Source organism: Arvicola amphibius, chromosome 2 (genome assembly GCF_903992535.2).
Source record: "Arvicola amphibius chromosome 2, mArvAmp1.2, whole genome shotgun sequence".
Classification (NCBI taxonomy): Eukaryota; Metazoa; Chordata; class Mammalia; order Rodentia; family Cricetidae; genus Arvicola; species Arvicola amphibius.
In genome coordinates, this window is record NC_052048.2 from 90877881 (window position 1) to 90898989 (window position 21109).

The 21109-nt window shown below is 40.2% G+C and overlaps 1 protein-coding gene across 2 annotated transcripts in view; it reads left to right on the forward strand.

Annotated features, from left to right (window-relative positions):
• The window catches only part of Wdr35 (WD repeat domain 35), a 55316-nt gene that overhangs the window by 19523 nt on the left and 14684 nt on the right, over window positions 1-21109 (forward strand). For both annotated transcript variants that reach the window (XM_038320573.1, XM_038320575.1), the window contains exons 11-16: window positions 2434-2494; window positions 9130-9274; window positions 10153-10222; window positions 11059-11112; window positions 12488-12597; window positions 13500-13710. In XM_038320573.1, the coding sequence (XP_038176501.1) occupies window positions 2434-2494; window positions 9130-9274; window positions 10153-10222; window positions 11059-11112; window positions 12488-12597; window positions 13500-13710 (651 nt within the window). The remainder of the gene's footprint in view (window positions 1-2433; window positions 2495-9129; window positions 9275-10152; window positions 10223-11058; window positions 11113-12487; window positions 12598-13499; window positions 13711-21109) is intronic.

Sequence of the window (21109 nt, forward strand, 5' to 3'; positions counted from 1 at the left end):
AGGCACATGCCACCATGCCCAGTCATCATTTATTTATTTGTTTGTTTATTTATTCATGTGTGTGTCTGCTTGTCTGTGCAGCACATGAGTGCAGGTGCCCACAGAGTCCAGAAGAGGGTGTTTGAACCCTGGAACTGGAATTATGGATGGGTATTGAGAACTGAACTCTGGCCCTCTGCGAGAACAATAGCTGCTCCTAACCACTTAGCCATCGTTCTGGCCCAGGGAGAACAATTCAAAGGCACAGTTGACTCATAAGAACAGTTATTGGTATCCTTACATAGTACAGAAACATCCATCCATAAAACAAGAAAAGGATATGGAAATCACAAAGATGATAATCACATTGAAAAGTTTGCCAAGAAGGCTGAACAATGACAGACAAGGAAATGGGAAATAGTGAGGATGTTGTGAAGGTTTAACATTCGAATAATAGTGCTAAAAAGAGCGGACAGGCAAATGGAGGATGGGGATGAGGCTGGCCCAGTGGATAAAATCTTGTGCAAGTGTGAGGGCTGGACACTGGATCCTTGATACCCACATAAAAGCTGGGGGCATGGTAGTATATCTGTAGTTCCATCACAGGGAAGGCTGAGACAGGAAGTCCCTGGGGCAAGTTGGCTGACTACACTTTCAAATCAATCAGCTGAGTTCAGCAAGCAATCCTGCCCTGTAAGTCAAGTGCAGCATGATGAGGAAGTCAACTTCTGCCCTCCACATGCGTGATCACAAACAGGCTCTCCCACGTGTGAACACACATGCAGAGATGTACCCCAACTGGAGCAAAAATCCTTTGAGACTTTCAATTAGAAGTAATCTGGTTCAGTGACTGACAGTGTCTCCACATCAAGGAATGCTGCTGTGAATTTCAGAGCACTTGGGATGAAACCGGCACAACACAGCACAATGTACCCGTAAAACAACACCCTTACCCACAGTCCTACTGCTTTTCAAGAAAAAAGCAGACTTCACAAGATGAAAAGTTAGGCTGGCATTGAGCTAGTTAACAGCAAAGCTTTGGAGAATAGCCCTCAAAATTCTGAGAGGAAATGATTCCATGTTTAGGATTTCTCATCGAAACAAACTCCTGTGTGAGAGAGCAATACTGGTCTTTTTAAATGTGCAAGTTCGACAAAACTTTCCTCTCAAGCTGATCTGTATTAAGGAGTTATTTCCGGGTAAAGGTCACTAAAATGAACTATAGAAACCAAGAAGGAGAAAAACCAGAAGCCCAGCCCCTGTGGTAAAGAGTGTCCCAGCTGACTCAGGGCACACCCAGGGACTCCAGGCAGAGGACAGGCTCCAAGGGAAGGTCAGGTGGATCAGTCACTACATCGCCTCGTGTCAAATCCACTGAGAGAAGATGTACTTAATTGGGCATAACTGGAGAGTCAAGTTAGTAATTAATACATAGAAAGCCAATCATAGAGAGAGAAAAACCAAACACAGTTCCTGAACCTGTTTTTCTTAACAAGGGCAGTAAAGTATGCCAATAGAGAAGTCATGATGTTCTGGAGCCATCAGCTGCCAGAGTTTTTGTGTGGTGGAAATGATGTGATTGTTGAGTTTTGCACTTCAGAAACTCCTACCCCAAATATTCAGCCTCGAATTTGGATCCAAAATCCTAAAACGTTATGTTTAAAGCAGAAAGCTGTGGTCTGGACGTGTGGGGTAGACTTTTGTGCTATGCTGAGGCCACAGACAGCCTATCTGAAGTAGTAGAAGGGTAAAACTTTAGTGTTTTGTCATTTAAATATTTATAAAATTAAACAAGTTTTGAGACATTGATAGGAAAAACAATGCAGAATAATATGAAATTATTGAGCTGATTAAGAAAACATTTAAGTAGAACACTGCTGTTAGTGCACGATATAGTAGCTAATAGTTAAGATGAAATTACCAACTTAGAACATATAATGTAAAGGTACGTCGTGTTTCCCTAATATGAGTTATGATGATTGTTTGGATATGAGCCATTGTGCCTGAATTAATTGCATCTTTTTAATTTCTCATACTGTTCATATATTGCTTCAAAGGAGGAGGATGAAATGGAGACCTTTGGTGCAACGGTAACGAATCAACTCCTGTTCTGTGTGGCTGGATAGATGGGGATGGTGAGAACGAGTTAGGCCGCGGTCGTATCAGGAAGCTTAGCTGTAAATGACGGAGGCAGCTTCTCTCCATGTGTGTCTAAAGTGTTCTCTGAAACAGTAGTGCTCTGTTATAGTGAGAGTCAGCCTGGCTGCTAGTTCGTCTTTTTGAATAGTCAAGTGCTGAAGATGGCCTTTCTTTTTGTCTGCTCTTCTTTGTACTGAACCGTTTTATCAAAGATTCCCAGTTAGCGATGCTTGGAAAGGATAAGCATGATTTATCCTTTATTGCTCACAAGCAGGAGCTCACTTGTGATATTCTTTTTCTTCTGTCTGTTCACAGTTTGTGTTAGTTCTTTGCAATTCTATTGGCACACCCTTGGACCCGAAATACATTGATCTGGGTAAGCAAATGTTAGCTTTTACTTCCTTCCTGATCAGGTTTCGTTTCTAACACTAACTAAAAACATCCTAAAGGGCTGGAGGTGTGACTCATTGTGTCAGAGTGTTTGCTGTCCTAGCAAGAAGACCCGAGTTCAAATCCCTGACCACCCACACAATCTGGGCATGGCCACACGTGCTTGTAACCCCAGCATTGGGGATTGAGAAAGGTGGATCCCAGGAACTCGCCGTTCCAACAGCCTAACTGAAACAGCTTCTGGTTCAGTGAAAGTCCTTGTCTCAAAAGATAAGGTAGATAATGATAGAGAAGAGAGACACTCCACATCCTTCTTTGGCCTCTATATGCACACACATGAGTATGCACACTCACACACCAGGATCACACCTTCTTACCCATGCTGGAGATATTAATTATAATGATATTCTCTGAAATAAAAATGGCCGCCCCTCTGGTTGCCTTGGGCAGCAGCAGTTGATGCCTGTTCTCATGGCTGTTCTCAGCGCCCCCCCCCCCCCATCACTCTGGAAGCACAATGGCTAATACAGTACTTGTAAGACTCCTGTGCCTAAAGTATGTAGTGATTCCGTGATTGCCACCGTTTATCTACAGGGGATACAATTGTACAGGAATTGGTGTGCAATACAAATTAGTATGTAATAACAGGGTTATAGAAAGAATTTTGCTTTTAAAACACTTTTATTATTAATAAACTGCTTGTAAATACTTCTCTGCCATAAAAACACTTCAGCTGCTTATAAAATAAGCTTAATTTTTCCAGAGCTTTCTAATGAAGCCAGGCTATTGATAGAGAAAGTCTTAAAAAAAATTCCCCGTTATTTATTTCTGAGGACATTTGTCTACTTTAGTTTTACCCTTCCCTCCATCCAATAGATACAAAGGTAACACTCTGCCTAGTTTCAAGTCTCATCCTAAGAAATTTATTAAAAGCCATTAAAATATTTTTTTGCAATTTCAATTTCCAAAGTAAATATATCTTTTATAAAATGTACTTTCATGTATTGGAAATGGTGTGACAAGAATAATTCAGTCCAAAAAATGTTGAAAATCCATTGAGCTATTTTCTGACCCCGAGAAGCGGCCATTTATTTTCAGGTTAGATATTGGGTCTTAAAAAGCTTATCAGTGGGCTGGAGAGAGAACATGCATGTGAAGGCTAGAGGACAACTTTCAGGGGTGATTTTCTCCTCCCACTCTATGGGTTTTGGGAATTGAACTTAGTCTTGTAGGCTCAGTAGTGAGAGAGTCCTTACCCACTGAGCCATCTTGCTGAAGCAAAGTATTATGTCTTTAAGATGTGAATTCTGCTAATTTTGAGATTGTATTTTTTTTTCAATATCAAAAGTTTAAATGTTGACTCATTTGCTATAGGGTTAAACTCAAAGTATTTTTTAATGCCAGGTAGGCTGTTTTAAAAAAAAAACTAAATGTAAATCCTTCTGCCTCATAAAACGGTAAGTATTTGAGAACTTGACGATTTGTATTTCTGAGGTTCAAAACTTTCCGTCTTATAGTCTCACTGGATGAGACTAACCAACAGTTGGTTCACTGACCCGCAGCAAGCGGCAGCAAAGACACAACATTTTCTTCCACTTGTATCCTACACAGTTCCCTTTGAAGTTTCCATGAAGGTAGGACACCGAAACACACGATAACCGTGTTATGGGGCAGGCACTCATCTAGAATGCATTGTTTTGATTTGTTCTTTATCTTCCCTCTTGACAGTTTCCGTAGAAATCAAAGAACCTTGACATTATGCAAAGTCTGGTTGGCAGGGCTCCTCTGTGCTCAGTATGAGGAGTGCAGGTCCCTCTTTGGGTTCTGTCCCATGGAGCTCTCACTATCACTGTGTGTCCTTCCAAGGTACTTCCCACCCTGCCCTGTGCTTGCCGCTTTCTTTGTCTGACTTCTTAAAGATCTGTGTCTAGTTAACTTCATATCCCCAGTCCCTAACAGCGCTTGCCCTCACAAATGTATCTTGAGTGCATGGACAGTGTTCATGGCATCTAAGCTAAAAGTGATTATTTAGCAAACCACCAAAAGTATACTGTTTCAGACACTGTAATAGTCCCTGGGGAAATGATTAAAGAAATTATGACTTCTCTTATGGGCTGTATAAATATATAAGGCTCGGTTAATCAGGTGAGCAACAGTTTACTGCTTCTGTACTGTGTTCCATGTGCCAGGCATTGTATTGATGACTGAGCTAAATGGATGCTGGTGTGGAAGGATGCTGTGTAAGAAATACCTATACGTGCCAGGCCCAAGCATGGTGGTTTACGCCTTTAATCCTAGAACTCAGGAGGCAGAGGCAGATGGATCTCTGTGAGTTTGAGGCCAGCCTGGTCTATGGAGCAAGTTCCAGGACAGCCAGGGTGACACAGAGAAACCCTGTCTTGAAAAATAAGAGAGAGAGAGAGAGAGAGAGAGAGAGAGAGAGAGAGAGAGAGAGAGAGAGAGAGAGAGAGAGAGGAGAGAGAGGGAGAGAGAGAGAGAGAGAGAGAGAGAGAGAGAGAGAGAGAGAGAGAGAGAGAGAGAGAGAGGAGAGAAAGGGAAGAAGATGCCTGTATTTCTTCAGCTGGCATTTTAAGAGGAGAGGATAGCATTGAGAGAAGGCTAGAGGGGCAGAGTGACCAGAGAGGACCAGCTATGGGGCAGTCATTTTGGCAGGTTTCTAATGATGGTTCTCATGTATTCTGGAGAAAGTTAATTTGATGAAAACATTTCAGTTTACCAGCTCTTTAAAGTGCTAAGACATGAGTAAGTCACAAATTGGGAACAATTTTAGATGCAGGAATTTATTCAGCCCTCAGTATTAAAATATTACAAGCAATTTTTTCTTATATGTGAATTCCTAAATTGTTTTAAATTACTTTACATCCTGGCTTGGCTAATAATGACTGCCTATTACTGTTAAGGCTCAGTTGATAGAAGCATAATTTCTTAAAATTTTCCTTCAGTAATCTTTCTATGTATTGAAATTTGTTGCATGTGTATGTGGGTGTTGTATATGTGCCTGTGTATATGCATGCTCATGTGTGTTGGCACACATGTATATATGCATGTTGAAGTTTGAAATTGAAGTTGGGACTCTTCCTTGATACAGCTCTACTTTTACTTATTGAGGCCAAGCCTCTTGCTAAACTTGGAGTTTGCTAATATTGACTAGCTAGCATCTTGCTCCAGGGATCCCATCTCTGCCTCTTGAATTTGGGGATTATGGGTGGCTGGCATGCCTACCTGTCTTTTGTTACTGTGTGTTCTGGGGATATAAACTCAGTTCCTCATGTTTATGTGGGAATCTTAGCTTGTTGAGCCTTTTCTCTGGCACTGACTGATATTTTGAATTGTTTTCATCCTAAATTGACTTAAAAGGGGGATTGAGTATTTTTAGCTGAATAATGTTCCCCAGTCCTAAGAATTCTATTTCTTAAAAATTAATCTCTGGGGCTTGAGAGGTGGCTCAGCAGTTAAGAACACCGGATGCTTTTCCAGAGGACTTGGGTTCAGTTCCTTTCACCCGCATGGCAGCTCACAACCATCTGTGATACCTGTTCCAGGAGGTCTTATGCCTTCTTTTGGCCTTCAGGGGCACCAGGAACACAACTGGTGCGTAGACATACAAGAAGGCAAAAAAACATACTAATAAAATAAAAATCAGTAAATCTTTATCAAAGTTGGCCTTCATTTTCTTCTTAATGTAATATTTAATTAACTCCTTGAGAATTTCATATAATGTATTTTGATCAGATTTACTCTCCCCTAATGACTGCTAGCTTCACCCCTAGCTCTTACTTCCTCCCAAATTCATGCCATCTGTTTTTTTTAATAATCCACTAAGTCTAATTTGTGCTGTCCATGTGCTCATTGGTGTGAAGCTATTCACTGTAGTGTAGTTGACCTGCACTAATAATTGGCTCTCCCTCCCACAGAAGCTGTTAGTGCTCAAGCAACACAGGCTCCTGAGCCTCTCCCTCCATGCTAGAGTGTTGACTGGCTTGGTCTTGAGCGGGTCTTGTGCAGGCAACCACAGCTGCTGTGAGTTCACAGGTGCAATGGTCCTGTCACATCCTCTTCTGGCCTCTGGCTCTTGCTGTCTTCCTGCCCCCTTCTCTGCTGGTCCCTGAACCTTGGTGTTGGAATGATACCTGTCCCATGTGTAGCTGAGCCCTCCCTAGACACATTCTCTGTACTTTGGTCAGCTGTGGATTTCTGTCCACTGCACCAAGAAATTTCTCTGAAGATGGAGAACTGTTCTAGTTTGTGAGCATGAAGATAAGTGAGTGTCCTATGGGTATGAATTTCGAGGGCAATTTGATACCATGTCTATTTAGCAGGATAGTAGCATCAGGTCCATCGCTAGGCTACACACTTCCCTAACCAGATTTGTAGTACCAGGCATGTGTTTCCTTCTGTGGATCAGGCCTTAAATCCAACCAGGCAGCAGCTCGTTGTCCTTTTGACATTGGTGATACTGTTACATCCAGGATTATCTTGCCATGCCGGTCATTACTGTAGCATGCGGGGTTCATTACTGTAGCATGCACCTTCTAGTCCTGTGAAAACTTGCAAGAGTCAGGGGGCTTCTTGGTCAGTACCAGTTGACTTCTTCCATGACTTGTGAGCAAATTCTGTGACACATTTAGTAATATCAAATTGTGATGGGCCACCTCATCTTTGTTTTTTTTTTTTTTTATAAATTTAGTTGGGTTTAATTAATCTTTTAATAAAAAATCTATCAGAATTTACGTAGATAGCATTGTGTTCCTATGTGAATTTACTGAAAGTACTACTATATTAATTGAAACTATGTTTCAGATATAGTTGCATTTGTTCTGAGTACTTGGTTATATTATAAAAATCTCTGTAGAAAATAAAAATAAAAACGATGATAGCTACCATGCCTAATGTGTGGGAACGTTCATTGAGGGGCATCTGCTTCAGCAATTAAAAGACAGATTCGGGAGTAGTAGCTTACCTGGGTCTGTGTTCCACTTGCCCACTTCCTAGCTGTATAATACAGGCAAGTTATAACTGGATCTGCTAAGTGATGATAACAAAGTTGGCCTGATACACTGGCTGTGAGTTATACGCATAGTGTGTTTAGAAGAGTGCCTGACATGTATTTAAAATTACTAATTGTAAATTGGGCAGTGGTGTCGCACGCCTTTAATCCCAGCTCTCAGGAGGCAGAGGCAGGTGGATCCCTGAGTTCAAGGCCAGCCTGGTCTACAGGACAAGTTCCAGGACAGCCAGGGCTACACAGAGAAACCATGTCTTGAGAAACCAAGCCAAAACAAAACAGAAATTATTGTTTACTTCGGGTACTGTGTTATCCTTTATTTTCTCTTTCAATCCTTTAAATAGCTCTATAGGGCTGATATTGTTGCCTTCAATAGACAACAAGAAAACTGAGGTGTGGAGAGAGGAAATAATATATAACATTATAGTTATGAAGTGTTTGCAATTTGAATCCAAGAAGCCTGACTTGTCCTTTGAACCAATAACATTTTAATTTTGAATTAATTAGAATACCAATAAATTTTTATTTATGAAGTGCCAGGAATAAGCTACACAGAGGATGGGAAAGTATGGTCAGAATAAATTATGTGGGAAAAAGAATAAAAAGCAAGAATGTAACTTTTAATTGTAATTAAAACTTTGGTTGAGAAAATGCTTTTATTATATGTCTAGGAAAATTTATTTATATTTTTAACCAGGAAGCAGTAAATGTTTGTGATCCTCAAATCAGTAATAGCATAGTAATTACCAGAATTGGTATATTCATGGTGGATTTGCCATGTTTATTAGAATTTAGTAAAAGAAGTCAGTGAGAGAGCGCACCCAGGCGGAGGCTTAGCTTCCTTTCCCCGGGCCATGGTTTTGTGCCAGGCAATGAAGGCTTTGCGCTCCCTCTAGAGGTCATTAATAATATATCTTTTGTTTTGAATAGAAAAACTGTTATGGCCAGAATTTTAAAAAAAACAAAAACAAAAACGAAAAACTGACTCCATTGAAATACTTAGCATATAAAAAATCTAGAGCCGGGCGGTGGTGGCGCACGCCTTTAATCCCAGCACTTGGGAGGCAGAGGCAGGCGGATCTCTGTGAGTTCGAGACCAGCCTGGTCTACAAGAGCTAGTTCCAGGACAGGCTCCAAAGCCACAGAGAAACCTTGTCTCGAAAAACCAAAAAAAAAATAAATAAAAGAAAATAAAAAATCTAGAATTTAAATTCCCAAGCTGTTAATCCAGTCAGTTAGCACCACACTGCCAGGCCTTTTTTTTACCTTTGTGATACTGAGGATTGAATCCATGGCTTCTCACATGCTAGGCAAGTGCTCTCCCATCGACCTACAGCAACCGCTCATAGTCCTAAGTGTTCTCTAAAAGGTTTGGAGGTTTTAGCTCTTGGTCCATTAGATGGCCGATTCATTTTACTTAGTATTTTTGTATGATCCTATTAACTTCAGATTCTTTTCTGATTTGAGAGACTGTGTATTTCAAGACTGTGGGCTTATTATTTCTAAAATGAGGAGCTGGCCTTAGGGATGCTGAAGTCCTTTGAAGCACATTCTGTGTAACCATAGACTAATTGTCTTCTGTTTCTTTTGAATAGTACCACTATTTGTTGCCATGACTAAAACCCATGTGATAGCAGCTTCAAAAGAAGCCTTTTATACCTGGCAATATCGTGTAGCAAAGAAGCTCACAGCACTGGAGATTAATCAGATCTCACGGTCACGAAAAGAAGGGAGAGAAAGGTATGTATTTTGAGATACATATATATATATTTATATTACATATATATATATATATATATATATATATGTAACACAACCATATCACATTGAAGTCAGACATAGCTAATTATCCATTGCCGCTCTTGAGAAGTACACATAGCCTAGATTAATAGAAACACTTTTAACTAATCTGAATATCTTTTAAATGGATCTGTTTAAATTTGCCAAAGTCAAAGAAAGTTGGCATGGTGGAAAGAAAACAAAGACACTTATCGGAAAGGGCTAGAAATTTGTGGGGATATATTCGGTCAGGAAATGGCTATGTGACCTACTCTACATGTTAGTGTTCAACTGAAATTATTCAGTTAAGATCCGAGTGTCTAACTGAAGCTTCATTCCCATAGGTTAATAGCATGGATCTTTCTAGGAAGTGATCCTAGCATCCATCACCAGGGCAGATGCAGGTCCTTAGACACAAGTATAGTAAAGAGCTTTAGGTGGCTTCTTTCCCTGGCCCCAGATTCTAGGCAGTCTGAATTGGAGTGGTTTCTGGTAAGTGGGAGTGAAGAGCAAGCAAGCAAGCAAGCAAGCAAGCAAGCAAGCAAGCAAGCAAGCAAGCACTCGGATGAATGGCTAGGCAAACTATCTCACAGCTCAACACACATTGGGAATGCATGACTTGAGTGCTCACAGTGGGGCATGACGTTGCTGACAGATCACGTAGATAACTGGTAAAGAGTTGATGAATACTTTCTGCTTTTATGCGATTCAGCTGTATCAAGAACTCTTTAAACAATCAGAGTTTTTCTATTAAATAATAATGCTCATTGTTCTGAATTGCAAAGATTATGAAATAATGCAATCCTCACTTTCTTCAAAATTCTGATTTTTTTAAACAGAATTTATCATGTTGATGATGTTCCTTCTGGATCTGTGGATGGGGTGTTTGATTATAGTAAAGCCATTCAAGTAGGTGGTTTGATTTTTGTCTGTAAGTAGTAGTGTCTATAGATAAGGAAACACTGCCATTTTATCAGACAGCCAAACGAGTTTGTTTCTAGTGATAGGGTATCATTTTAACAGTTCCCTAAACATTGGCACGCCTACTTTTTACACACAGTTGCCAGGGATCCAATGCAGGTCCTACTGCTTATGTAGTAGGCACTTCACCTACTGAGCCCTCTTCGCAGCCCCAAACTCTTAATTAATGTCTCAACTAAGTTTATGGCTTCTCTTGGGCCACATAGCAGACATGTCTGTTAGTTGTGTTGACTGTAGAGTCTGTAAACTGTTACATAGTTTTTTCACTAGAAGGGAAGTTTCTCCAAGGTCTTTCATTTCTTATCTGTTCCCCAGCCTAGAGAACTGTCCCTGGCAAGTCTCCAGGTAGATGAGTTCTGTGTGATTGGTTTCTCAGTGATTACATATGAGTATCGTGTAACCTATATGGACGCGCTTTTCTCGCTGAGCACAATGCCCCTTAGATAGATCTATCCAGGTGGTTGAAGGGCACTCCTACTTTACCCTTCTGGTGGCATATGCTGGCCCCTCTGATCTCAGTTTGTCTTTAGGAGCTAAGTTTGGGCTTTTGCCTATCTAGTCTAAGTCAGATTTTTGAATAATCCCTTGGGGCTCAGGATTGGAGTATCTTTAGTATTTCCTTCAATGGTTGACACATAATAGGTACTGTAACTAAAATTGCTACGTTAACAAATGTTTTATTATATATTTTTAGTAATTGCATAATAGTTTGGACCTCCTTTGTCATTAAATAAATATTACATAAAATGATTGATTAATTTTAGGGTACAAGGGATCCAATTTGTGCCATTACTGCATCTGATAAGACATTAATTGTGGTAAGCTGAAAGAAACTTATTTTATGAATAATAACTGTTTAAATTTTAGACCCAGGGTAAAGCAAGACTTTTGGATTTAGGTTATCATCTTGTGGGTATCCAAAGTTTTCCCATGTCTGATAGGAGAAATAAGAAAATTCTCAGCCTGGAAGCTGAAGATCATCGTGCCTCGGTGTGTGTGGGGGGGAGGAAGCTGGGGGGAGGAAGTCTGTGTGGCTTGTCTCTTAAAGGGACAGAGCAGACCATTACAGCTTGGGCACATATTATTAAACATTTGCAAAAATGTGAACTCTTTATAAAACCGGTAGGGTGCTGGGCACGCCCATGGAGTTGGCCCTGAGCTGAAAGGCCCACAAAGAGTTGGTAGATGCAGAGACTTAGGATTTCCCCATGTGTAGCCTTGTTTCTATCCTGGCTCTGGTCGCATCTCTTTCCTGAAACTTAGAATGAAGTGTTGCACCTTCCGGCCAGCGAAGTGGAAGAGTCCCTGGCAATATTTTGCTAATGTTTTTTTTTTTCTTGAGCTCAGACATTTGAAAACGTCAGCTTCAGAAGTGACTGTGTTTGAGTCACATCAGCAGAGCTTAACTGTTTCCAGTTCAGTTCTCCAGCCGTCAGCTCATTTTGTGGGGAAGCGCTCCCGAGACCCTCCTGTCGTATGACTCTCACACCTTTCTATTAGGCCCCACTTGAGCCTCATGCTGAGGAAGCGTTGCTCTCTCGCTAAAGGCAGGAGGTAAAGATGAACTATGAGAGCATCTTCCCTTGCCCATCACCCCATGCAGCTCAGGCACAGAAGAGTTTTAAAGGCAGCCGCATCACCCTCCCGTCTGCTGCATTTGCTGCCCATCTGCACACCATCATGCTTGTCCAGGAAATGCATTTCCGGTGTCAGTTTTTAAATTTCCCCTTGTTAAAAGCTAGTGCTGTCGGATAAAGACGGTAGGGTTGAGGCCAGGCTTCTAGTGACCGTCATTTCTCATCAGCTCCTCCCATTTCATGCATGTAGGATGTAATTGAATGGCTACTTTGGTAACCTTTAGTCCACGCTAAATATTAACCTAGACAAGTAGAAGCAGCCTTAGATTATTTTTCTTGTCAGATAAGAATTTGTGTATTACCGAAGACCTAGGGACTTGACTTCTTTCTTGAATATTCTATGAGGAAAAATTAGACCACCAAGAGCTGCTATTAAAAGACTTAAATTAGGCGATAAACATGTACGTAATAACATGGCTTGGCAGCAGAATTAGGAACTTGCTAGGACAATTTTAAAACACTTTGGTTTAAAAAACATGGACATATAGAGACCTGTATTTACAGCTTGATGCTCTTATGGTAAATATGCTGTCGTAATCTAAGGCCATTTCTTTAGGGGCGTGAATCTGGCATCATCCAGAGGTACAGCTTTCCTAATGTTGCTCTGATTCAAAAATATTCTCTGGATTGCCGAGCCTGCCAGTTATCCTTGAACTGCAACTCTAGGTAAGCCCAAGGCTCCTCCTGGGGTGTGTTCTAAGGCTTCTCCTCTGGGGGGGGGATGTACCCTGAGGCTCCTCCTCTTGGCGGGGGTGGGGGTGGGGGTGGGTGGGAGGGGGAGCGTGTGCCCTGGGGCCAAAGCCCCTCCTCTTGGGGTATGCCCTGAGGCTCCTCCTCCTGGGGGATGTGCCCTGAGGCTCCTCCTCTGAGGTATGGCCTGAGGCTCCTCCTCTGGGGTATGGCCTGAGCCTTTTCCTCTTGGGTGTGGCCTGAGACACCTCCTCAGGGGTATATGGTTAGGCAATAAATTTGTTGACAGATATGTTTATTATGAACTTGTTCAGGATAGTTTTATCTTACTGTATTTTGTTTAAATGGAAATCCTGGTACTTTTTTTTTTTTAACTCTTGAAGCTTAGCATTAACTGTTTTATGTTTTGATACTAGCTGGTTTTGGATACATTTTTCTTACAAGGTAGCAAAGTGAAGAGTAGTTTCTATATTTATTTATTTATTTATTATGTGCATAGTGTTCAGCCTCCATGTATGCCTGCAGGCCAGAAGAGGGCACGAGATCTCATTACAGATGGTTGTGAGGCACCATGTGGTTGCTGGGAATTGAACTCAGGACCTCCGGAAGAGCAGTCAGTGCTCTTAACCTCTGAGCCATCTCTCCAACCTGTAGTTTCTATTTTCTGTTAAATTTGTTTAAAAAATTTAAAGGTGAGAAACCTTGTCTCAAAAAAAAACAAAAACAAAAACAAAAACCAAAAAAAAAGTTTTAGAGTCAGTTCCACCACGTTCCAGGTTTCTGATAAAGGAGTCTTGAAGAACAGTTGTAGGCAATTTGACTTTATGACCGCTGATAGTATTTTGCAATTTTCCCTTCTTCAATTGTATGACTTCTAGTCGTCTTGCAATCATCGACATCGCGGGAGTCTTGACATTCTTTGACTTGGATACTCGGGTGACAGACAGTACAGGGCAGCAAGTAGTCGGCGAACTGTTAAAATTGGAGCGCAAAGATGTCTGGGACATGAAGTGGGCCAAGGATAATCCTGATTTGTTTGCAATGATGGAGAAGACGAGAATGTATGTCTTCAGAAACTTGGATCCTGAGGTACAAACAAGAAATGAATGTTAACAGTTTAGAGTGAGCCAAATTTAAAGTCTGGATGTTCTCCTTTGAGAAATTTATTGACATTACTGCATACATTTGTGAAAATAAATTTAAAAATTTCTGTAGAGCTTAAAAATATTTGTTTCATAGCAGGAATGATACCTTTGAAATACCTTTGCTTTCTCTGAAAGACACGTCCCAGCTATTTAGTCTCTTAAAATATGGACTCATAGCTGGGCATGGAGGCATATGACTATAATCCTGGGACCTGAGAGGCAGAGGGAAGAGAACCATAATTTTTGAGACCAACTTGGGTTATCTAGGAAGTTCCAGGCCAAGTTGGACCATGTAGTGAGATCCTACCTGGAACCAAAACCAAGCTCACCAATATGGAATCATGGCCACTCAGTAGTCTTGTTTTCTCTCTTATCAAAGTTCAAACAGGAGTAAAGAAAATCACCAGGTTTGTTTGCCAAAATTTCTTGACGCATTCTAAATATGTATGTTTGGGATTGCCTCATCTTTTTAGTCTCTTGTGTTGATGTAACTAGTTTATGCTTACCTCATGTTTCTTTAGTTCTTTTTAATTCTATTTTACTTAATTAACATTTTCTCACTTATTTTACATACCAACCACAGTTTCCCATCCCTCCTCTCTTCCCGTTCCCCCCTCCCCATCCCGTCCCATCTACCCTACTCCCCATCCAACCATCCAGTCCTCCTCAGTCTCCTTTCAGAAAGGGGTAGGTCCCCTATGGACCTGAACAAAGCAGAGCATATCAAATTGAGGGGTGTTTGAGCTCCTCCCCCTGCAGCAAGGCTGGGCAAGGTAATCCAGCATGGGGAACAGGTTCTCAAAAGTCAGCTAAGCCACAGGGACAGGTTCTGATCTCACTACCAGAAACCTTAGAAATAGACCAAGCTACACAACTATCACTCACATGCAGAGGGCCTAGGTTGGTCCCATATAGGCTCCCTAACTGTTGGTCAAGAGTCTATGAGTTCAGGTTACAGCTGTCTCTATGGGTTCCCTGTCAAGAGCTTGACCTCCCTAATTGTACACTTCCTGCTCCCTTTCTTCAGGAGGACTCCCGAGTTTGGCCCAGTGCTTGGCTGAGGATCTCTGCATCTGTTCCCATCAGTTATTGTTATTCAGGCTCTCTGATGACAATTAGTCACCAATCTGATTACAGTCAGTTCAGGCACCCTCCCCACCATTGCTAGGAGTCTTATCTGAGGTCATCCTTGTGGATTCCTGGAATTTCCCTGGCACCAGGTTTCTCCCTAACCTCCAACTGGTCCCTCTATCAAGACTTCTTTTTTATTACTCTTCCCCTCTGTCCTGCCCCCAGCCCGCCTCCTACATCCAGTTTGCCCAACCTCTCTCCCTCAAGTTCTCGTCCTCTAATTCCCCCCACTCCACCCCCAGTTTACCCCAGAGATCTCTTTTATTTTCCCCTCCCAGGGAAATCCATGCATCCCTCTTTTGTAGTGATGAGGTGCGGGCAGGCTTGCTTTTCGTCCCGCCTGGCTCCTGCATGGTTAGCTTTATACCTGAAATAACAACACACAAATTGTATTCTTTTAAATACTGCCTGGCTCATTAGTTTCAGCCTCTTACTCACATCTTGATTAACTCATATCTAATAATCTGCGTAACACCACGAATGGTGTCTTACCGGGAAAGATTCAGCACGTCTGATCTGGTGGCTGGCTTCATTGTGTTTGTCTCCCTGAGAGGCACAGCAGTCTGGCTAACTTAGGAGAGGCGTGGCATCTGACTGAGCCATCTACCTCACTTCCTTTTTCCTGTTCTGTCTACTCCACCCACCTAAGGGCTGGCCAAGGCAGTTTCTTTATTAAAACAGAAGACCCTCCCACATCACTCTTTGAGCTCTCTTTGTTATCTAGCCTCTCTGGGTCTGTGGATTATAGGTTGATTATCCTGTATTTTAATCCTAATATCCACTTATGAGTGAGTACATACCATGATGATCTTTCTGGATCTGGATAACCTCACTCAGAATGATTTTTTTCTAGTTCCATCCATTTGCCTGTAAATTTCATGAGGTCATTGTTTTTTACAGCTGAGTAGTATTCCATTGTGTAAATATACCACATTTTTCTTATCTGTTCTTTGGTTTAGGGGCATCTAGGCTGTTTCCAGGTTCTGGTTATTATGAATAATGCTGTAATGAGCATAGTTGATCTAGTGTCTTTGTGGTGTGATTGAGCATCCTTTGGATTTATGCCCAAGAGTGATATAACTGGGTCTTGTGGTAGATTGATTCACACTTTCTGAGAAACTGCCATACTGATATCCAAAGCGGCTGTACAAGTTTGCACTCCCACCAGTAATGGAGGAGTATTCCCCTTACTCTGCATCCTCTTCAGTATAAGTTGTCATCAGTGATTTTGATCTTAGTCATTCTGACAGGTGTAAGAATGACTCAGAGTCGACTCAGAGTCATTTTGATTTGCATTTTCCTGATGACTAAAGATGTTGAACAATTCTGTAAGTGTATCTCAGCCATTTGAGAGTCTTAAGTTGAGAATTATCTGTTTAAATCTGTAACCCATTTTTAATTGGATTATTTGGTATTTTGATGTATTGTAGTGATGAGGCGAGCAGGCTATGTCCCGCTGCCCGGCTAGCTTTATCAGAAATAATTACACAGAAACTGCATTCATTTAAAACACTGTCTGGTCCATTATCTCTAGCCTCCTCTTGGCTAACTCTCACATCTTAATTAACTCATTTTTAATAAATCTGTGTATCACCACATGACTGTGGTTACCAGCAAGATTCTAGCCTAAGTCCATCTCAGGGCAGAGAGCCATGGCATCTGCCACACTGCTTTCTACCCAGCATCCTTTTCTGTCTACTTGGCCTACCTAAAATTTTGTCCTATCAAAAGGCCAAGGCAGTTTTTTTATTTAACCAATGAAATCAATAAAAAACAGAAGATCCTCCTACATCATTACCATGTATAGTTTTTTGAGTTCTTTATATATTTTGGAGGTCAGCCCTGTGTCAGATATGGGGTTGGTGAAGATCTGGTCCCATTCAGTAGGCTGCCATTTTGTCTTATTGACAGTGTCCTTCTCCTTACAGAAGCTTTTCAGTTTCAGGAGGTCCCATTTATTATTTATTAGTCTCAGTGTCTGTGCTACTGGTGTTGTATTCAGGGAGTAGTGTCTTGCACCAGTGCCTTCAAAGCTACTTCCCACTTTCTCTTCTCTTATGCCAGCACCATTTGTTGAAGATGCCTTCTTTTTTTATTGTATAATTTTGGCTTCTTTGTCAAAAATCAGGTGTTCATAGGTCTGTTGATTTAGGTGAGGGTCATTGATCCATGTGTTTGTTTTTATTGCCAATACCAAACTTTCTATTACTATAGCTCTATAGTAGAACTTGAAGTCAGGGATGGTGATACCTCTGGAAGTTCCTTTATTGTACAGGATTACTTTAGCTATCCTGTTTTTTTGTTGTTGTTGTTTTTCCTTATGAAGTTGAGTATTGTTTTTTTTTTTTTTTGAGGTTTGTGAAGAATTGTGTTGGGATTTTGATAGGGATTATATTGAATCTGTAAATTGCTTTGGTAAGATTACCATTTTTACTATATTCTACCTATCCATGAACATGGGAGGTCTTTCCATTTTCTGATACCTTCTTTAGTTTCTTTCTTCAAAGACTTAAAGCTCTTGCCATACAGATCTCTCACTTGTTTGGTTAGAATTACCCCAAGATATTTTGTACTGTTTGTGGCTATTGTAAAAGGGCATCATTTCTCTGATTTCTTTCTCAGCCCACATATCATTTGTATATAGGAGGGATAGTGATTTTCTTGAGTTAATCTTGTAAACCACCATATTACTGAAGGTAAGCCAGTTGTATTACATACGCTGTATGATCTCTGACTGTGCTGAGTGAGATCCCCAGGGTTTCTTGGTACAGCAATGCTTACCAAAGCTTAGATGCCTGTACCTTGCTTTTACCGCACATGTGAGTGTACCCTAGTTTGTCACTCGTTAGTGTGATGTGCCATGTCCGCTTGTATTTTGGAAAATAAAGTTGGTTGACATAATTTGGCCTAGTTAGCTTTATCTGTTCCCTTGATGCAGCCTAGATGAGAGTCTCAATTGAGGGCCTCTTCAGATCACATTGCCCTGAGACTCTATCTGTGCAGGATTATCTTGTTAATTGATGTAGAAGGGCCCAGCCTACTCTGGTTGACACTATTCCCTGAATAAATTATTCAGGCCTGTATAAGAACGTTGGTTAAGTATATGCCTGCAAGAGAGCCAGCAAGCAGCCTTCCTCCATGGTCTTTGCTTCAAGCTCCCTTGAGTTCTGTCCTGACTTCCCTCAGGGGTGGACTGTGACCTGGAAGTGTAAGCTTCCTTCCCTAAGTTGCATTTGGTCATGGTGTTTACTACAGCAACAGAAAGGACACCAGAGCATAACATAATACCAGCAGAAGCTGAGTTTTGGAAAAACGAGTTACTCCTAGATTTTTGCGTATTACTTATATGCCAACACTTATAAACTATAGTGAGAACTCTTCACTTCACCTTTCCCACTCTCTGTTTCTCTGTTTTTCATCATTTAAAGAACTTTTATTAAAACAATAATCTTATAATCCCAATTATGTTTTTCTGCATAGTTATCAGTTCTCTTTCATTAAGCAGAACTGACATTTTGAGGTATCCTGTTGTGAAGAATCACAAAATTAAAGGAATGGTTTACATTTTTATAACTTTATTTTTCCAGGGTAGTAGTATATTGTTTTAACCCATAGATTATCTTTGTTGAGTTCACCTTTTAACTACTTGCTTTGGTGTAGTATTTAATTAAAATTATTTCTAGTGGTAGACAGGTTTATACAAGTATATTTGGTTTATATGATAGTATCAAAATAATCAAAACATATAAAGATCCGATGAGAAGTGTCTGTCTCATTACATATTCCCTTTTCCAAATTAAATTTTGCTGTGATTCTGAGTATGCACAGATGTGGATGTGGTGGTGTTTCCAGAGACAGGGTCATGTTGTGTCTCAAAGGCCGGTCTCTTAACCTATAACTTTCCTACTTCCACATCCCGTGTGCTAGGATTACAGGTGTTACTGCCTGCCTGGCTCTGTTTATGTGAGCTTATTACTCATGAAAATATATTATCTGCCATATGCAATAAATCACCTTTTAAAGGTAATTAAAATATTTTATTAACCTTTCTCATATTATTTGATTTAACTAACAACTTGTGCTTTTTCAAAGAAAAGATATTTGAAACCCCATTTGGTACATCTACTGTGCATTTAAGAACCTCAATCTAGGCAGACTGAACCCAAACTGTGAATTTTTACCTTTCATTTTGTTCATTTGGCATCTTTCTTTTATCATAATTATGTAATTGTATAATTGTATTACATATATCACAAAAAATGTAATTTTGTTGATTCCATTACTAGCAGCTATTATCCTATTTCTTCTGTAGTATTCTTGGAGGTATTAAGTAGATTAGCAGTTTGTCTATTTTGTCTTATGTAATCTTATATTTATTGTTTTCTGCTAAGAATGTAGAACAACTGCCTTACCTTACAATATGTAAGGCCTATGCTTTTTTCTTTACAACTATCTATAGGATAAGAGACATACATGTAACATCTATATATTTACAAGTTAACAAATAAAATCTTATATAAGAAGTATATCAGGTGCAAAGAGGGCAGGCTTCAGTTTGCTGTGGGATTTGTATGCTAAGATGCACTTAATTAGATCCAAATACAATGTTGTTGGAGGAAGTTTCTTGTTTGTTTCCTGGCTGCCCAGACTCCTGAAATAATCACACAAAACTGTATTAATTGCAATACTGTTAGGCAAATAACTTCAGCATATTTATGTCTAACTCATATCTTAAATTATCTCATTTCTATTAGTCTGTGAATCGCCATGTGGCTATGGCTTACCGGCAAGGTCTTGGTGTGTCTGTCTCCTGCAGGTGGCTACATGGCTTCTTCTCTGACTCCATCTACTTCCTCCCAGCATTCAGTTTAGTTTTCCTGCCTAGCTCTATTCTGCCCTATCACAGGCAAAAGCAGCTTCTTTATTCATTAACCAATAAAAAGCAACATATATACAGAAGGACTTCCCACACTATTTCCCCTTTTCTGTCTAAATGAAAAGGAAGGTCTTAATTTTAACACAGTAAAATTATATATAACAAAACAGGTATCAAACAAGAATTACAGTTACTACTTTTTATTTTATCATAACTAAGGCAAACTATGATTATAATTATCTATTCTTCAACTCCATCAAAGACTCCAGAATGATATAATATTACTTAAGTAAACAGGAAGTGCATTGTCAGCAACTTCCAAAACTCTAGAAATGTCAGAGACATCTTGCTACCTGGACAGTCACCTAAAGTTCTCTGTAACATTGGGGCATCCAGTCTTCAACCTACAGGCCCATAGCATCCAGCAGACTTTTCCATGAAGCAGGAAGTTTGAAGATCTATTCTGCCTTTTAATGGCAAAGTCTATCAATTGTTTTCTTCCATGTCCTGCAGAATGTCTGGCAAACTCTTTCATGAAACAGGAACCCCGAAGGACTGTCTCACCTTTTTTTAGGCAACTTCAGCAACTATTTCTCTGTGGGTCCTGCATGTCCAGTTTATACAGCATACCATCAAGAAGTCTAAACAAGAGCAGTTTCTTGCCCAAATGGCTAACAAACTCCATGAGGAGCCTCTTCGAGGCCCATCTTCCTCTTGAAGTAGATTGGTGCTGCCAGGAGCAGATGTGTCACATCGCCATGAGAAGTCTAAGTTTTTAAAACATTTTAAATGTCATATTCTATAGTCTTTGAAAGATTTGAAGAATACCTATCTAACTGAAATATATCTCTATATATCTAGAAAATTGAACTAACATGACTACAAGCTTGACTATTATAGATAGATCTATTAATATATATTTTTAATTATACATTACATTTTAAAATGAACTACACAATCACAATACCTTAATCAAGAGCAGAAATATACATATAACAAAATTGACCTAAAGTTTCTATCAATAGTCCAAGATCCATACCAATACAAATCTCTATAGCATATCCCCATTTAAATGTACACAAATATTAATAAACAATATTTGGGGATTTGGGCATAGTTCTCTCCAAGCTTCTTCCTCCTTTTTGTTGGGTCAAGTAATTTTGGGGGGAGTTCATGACAACCTTTGGGAGGTGTCTTGGTCCATCAAACCACATTAGTCTGGAAGGAATCTACAGGTTCTCATCCTCTGTGGAAATAAAAGAAGAACCTCTTTTCCAAAACAACAAATCCTTAGACCCAAAATTTGAAGTCAAGATACCTTTAAAATATGTATGTT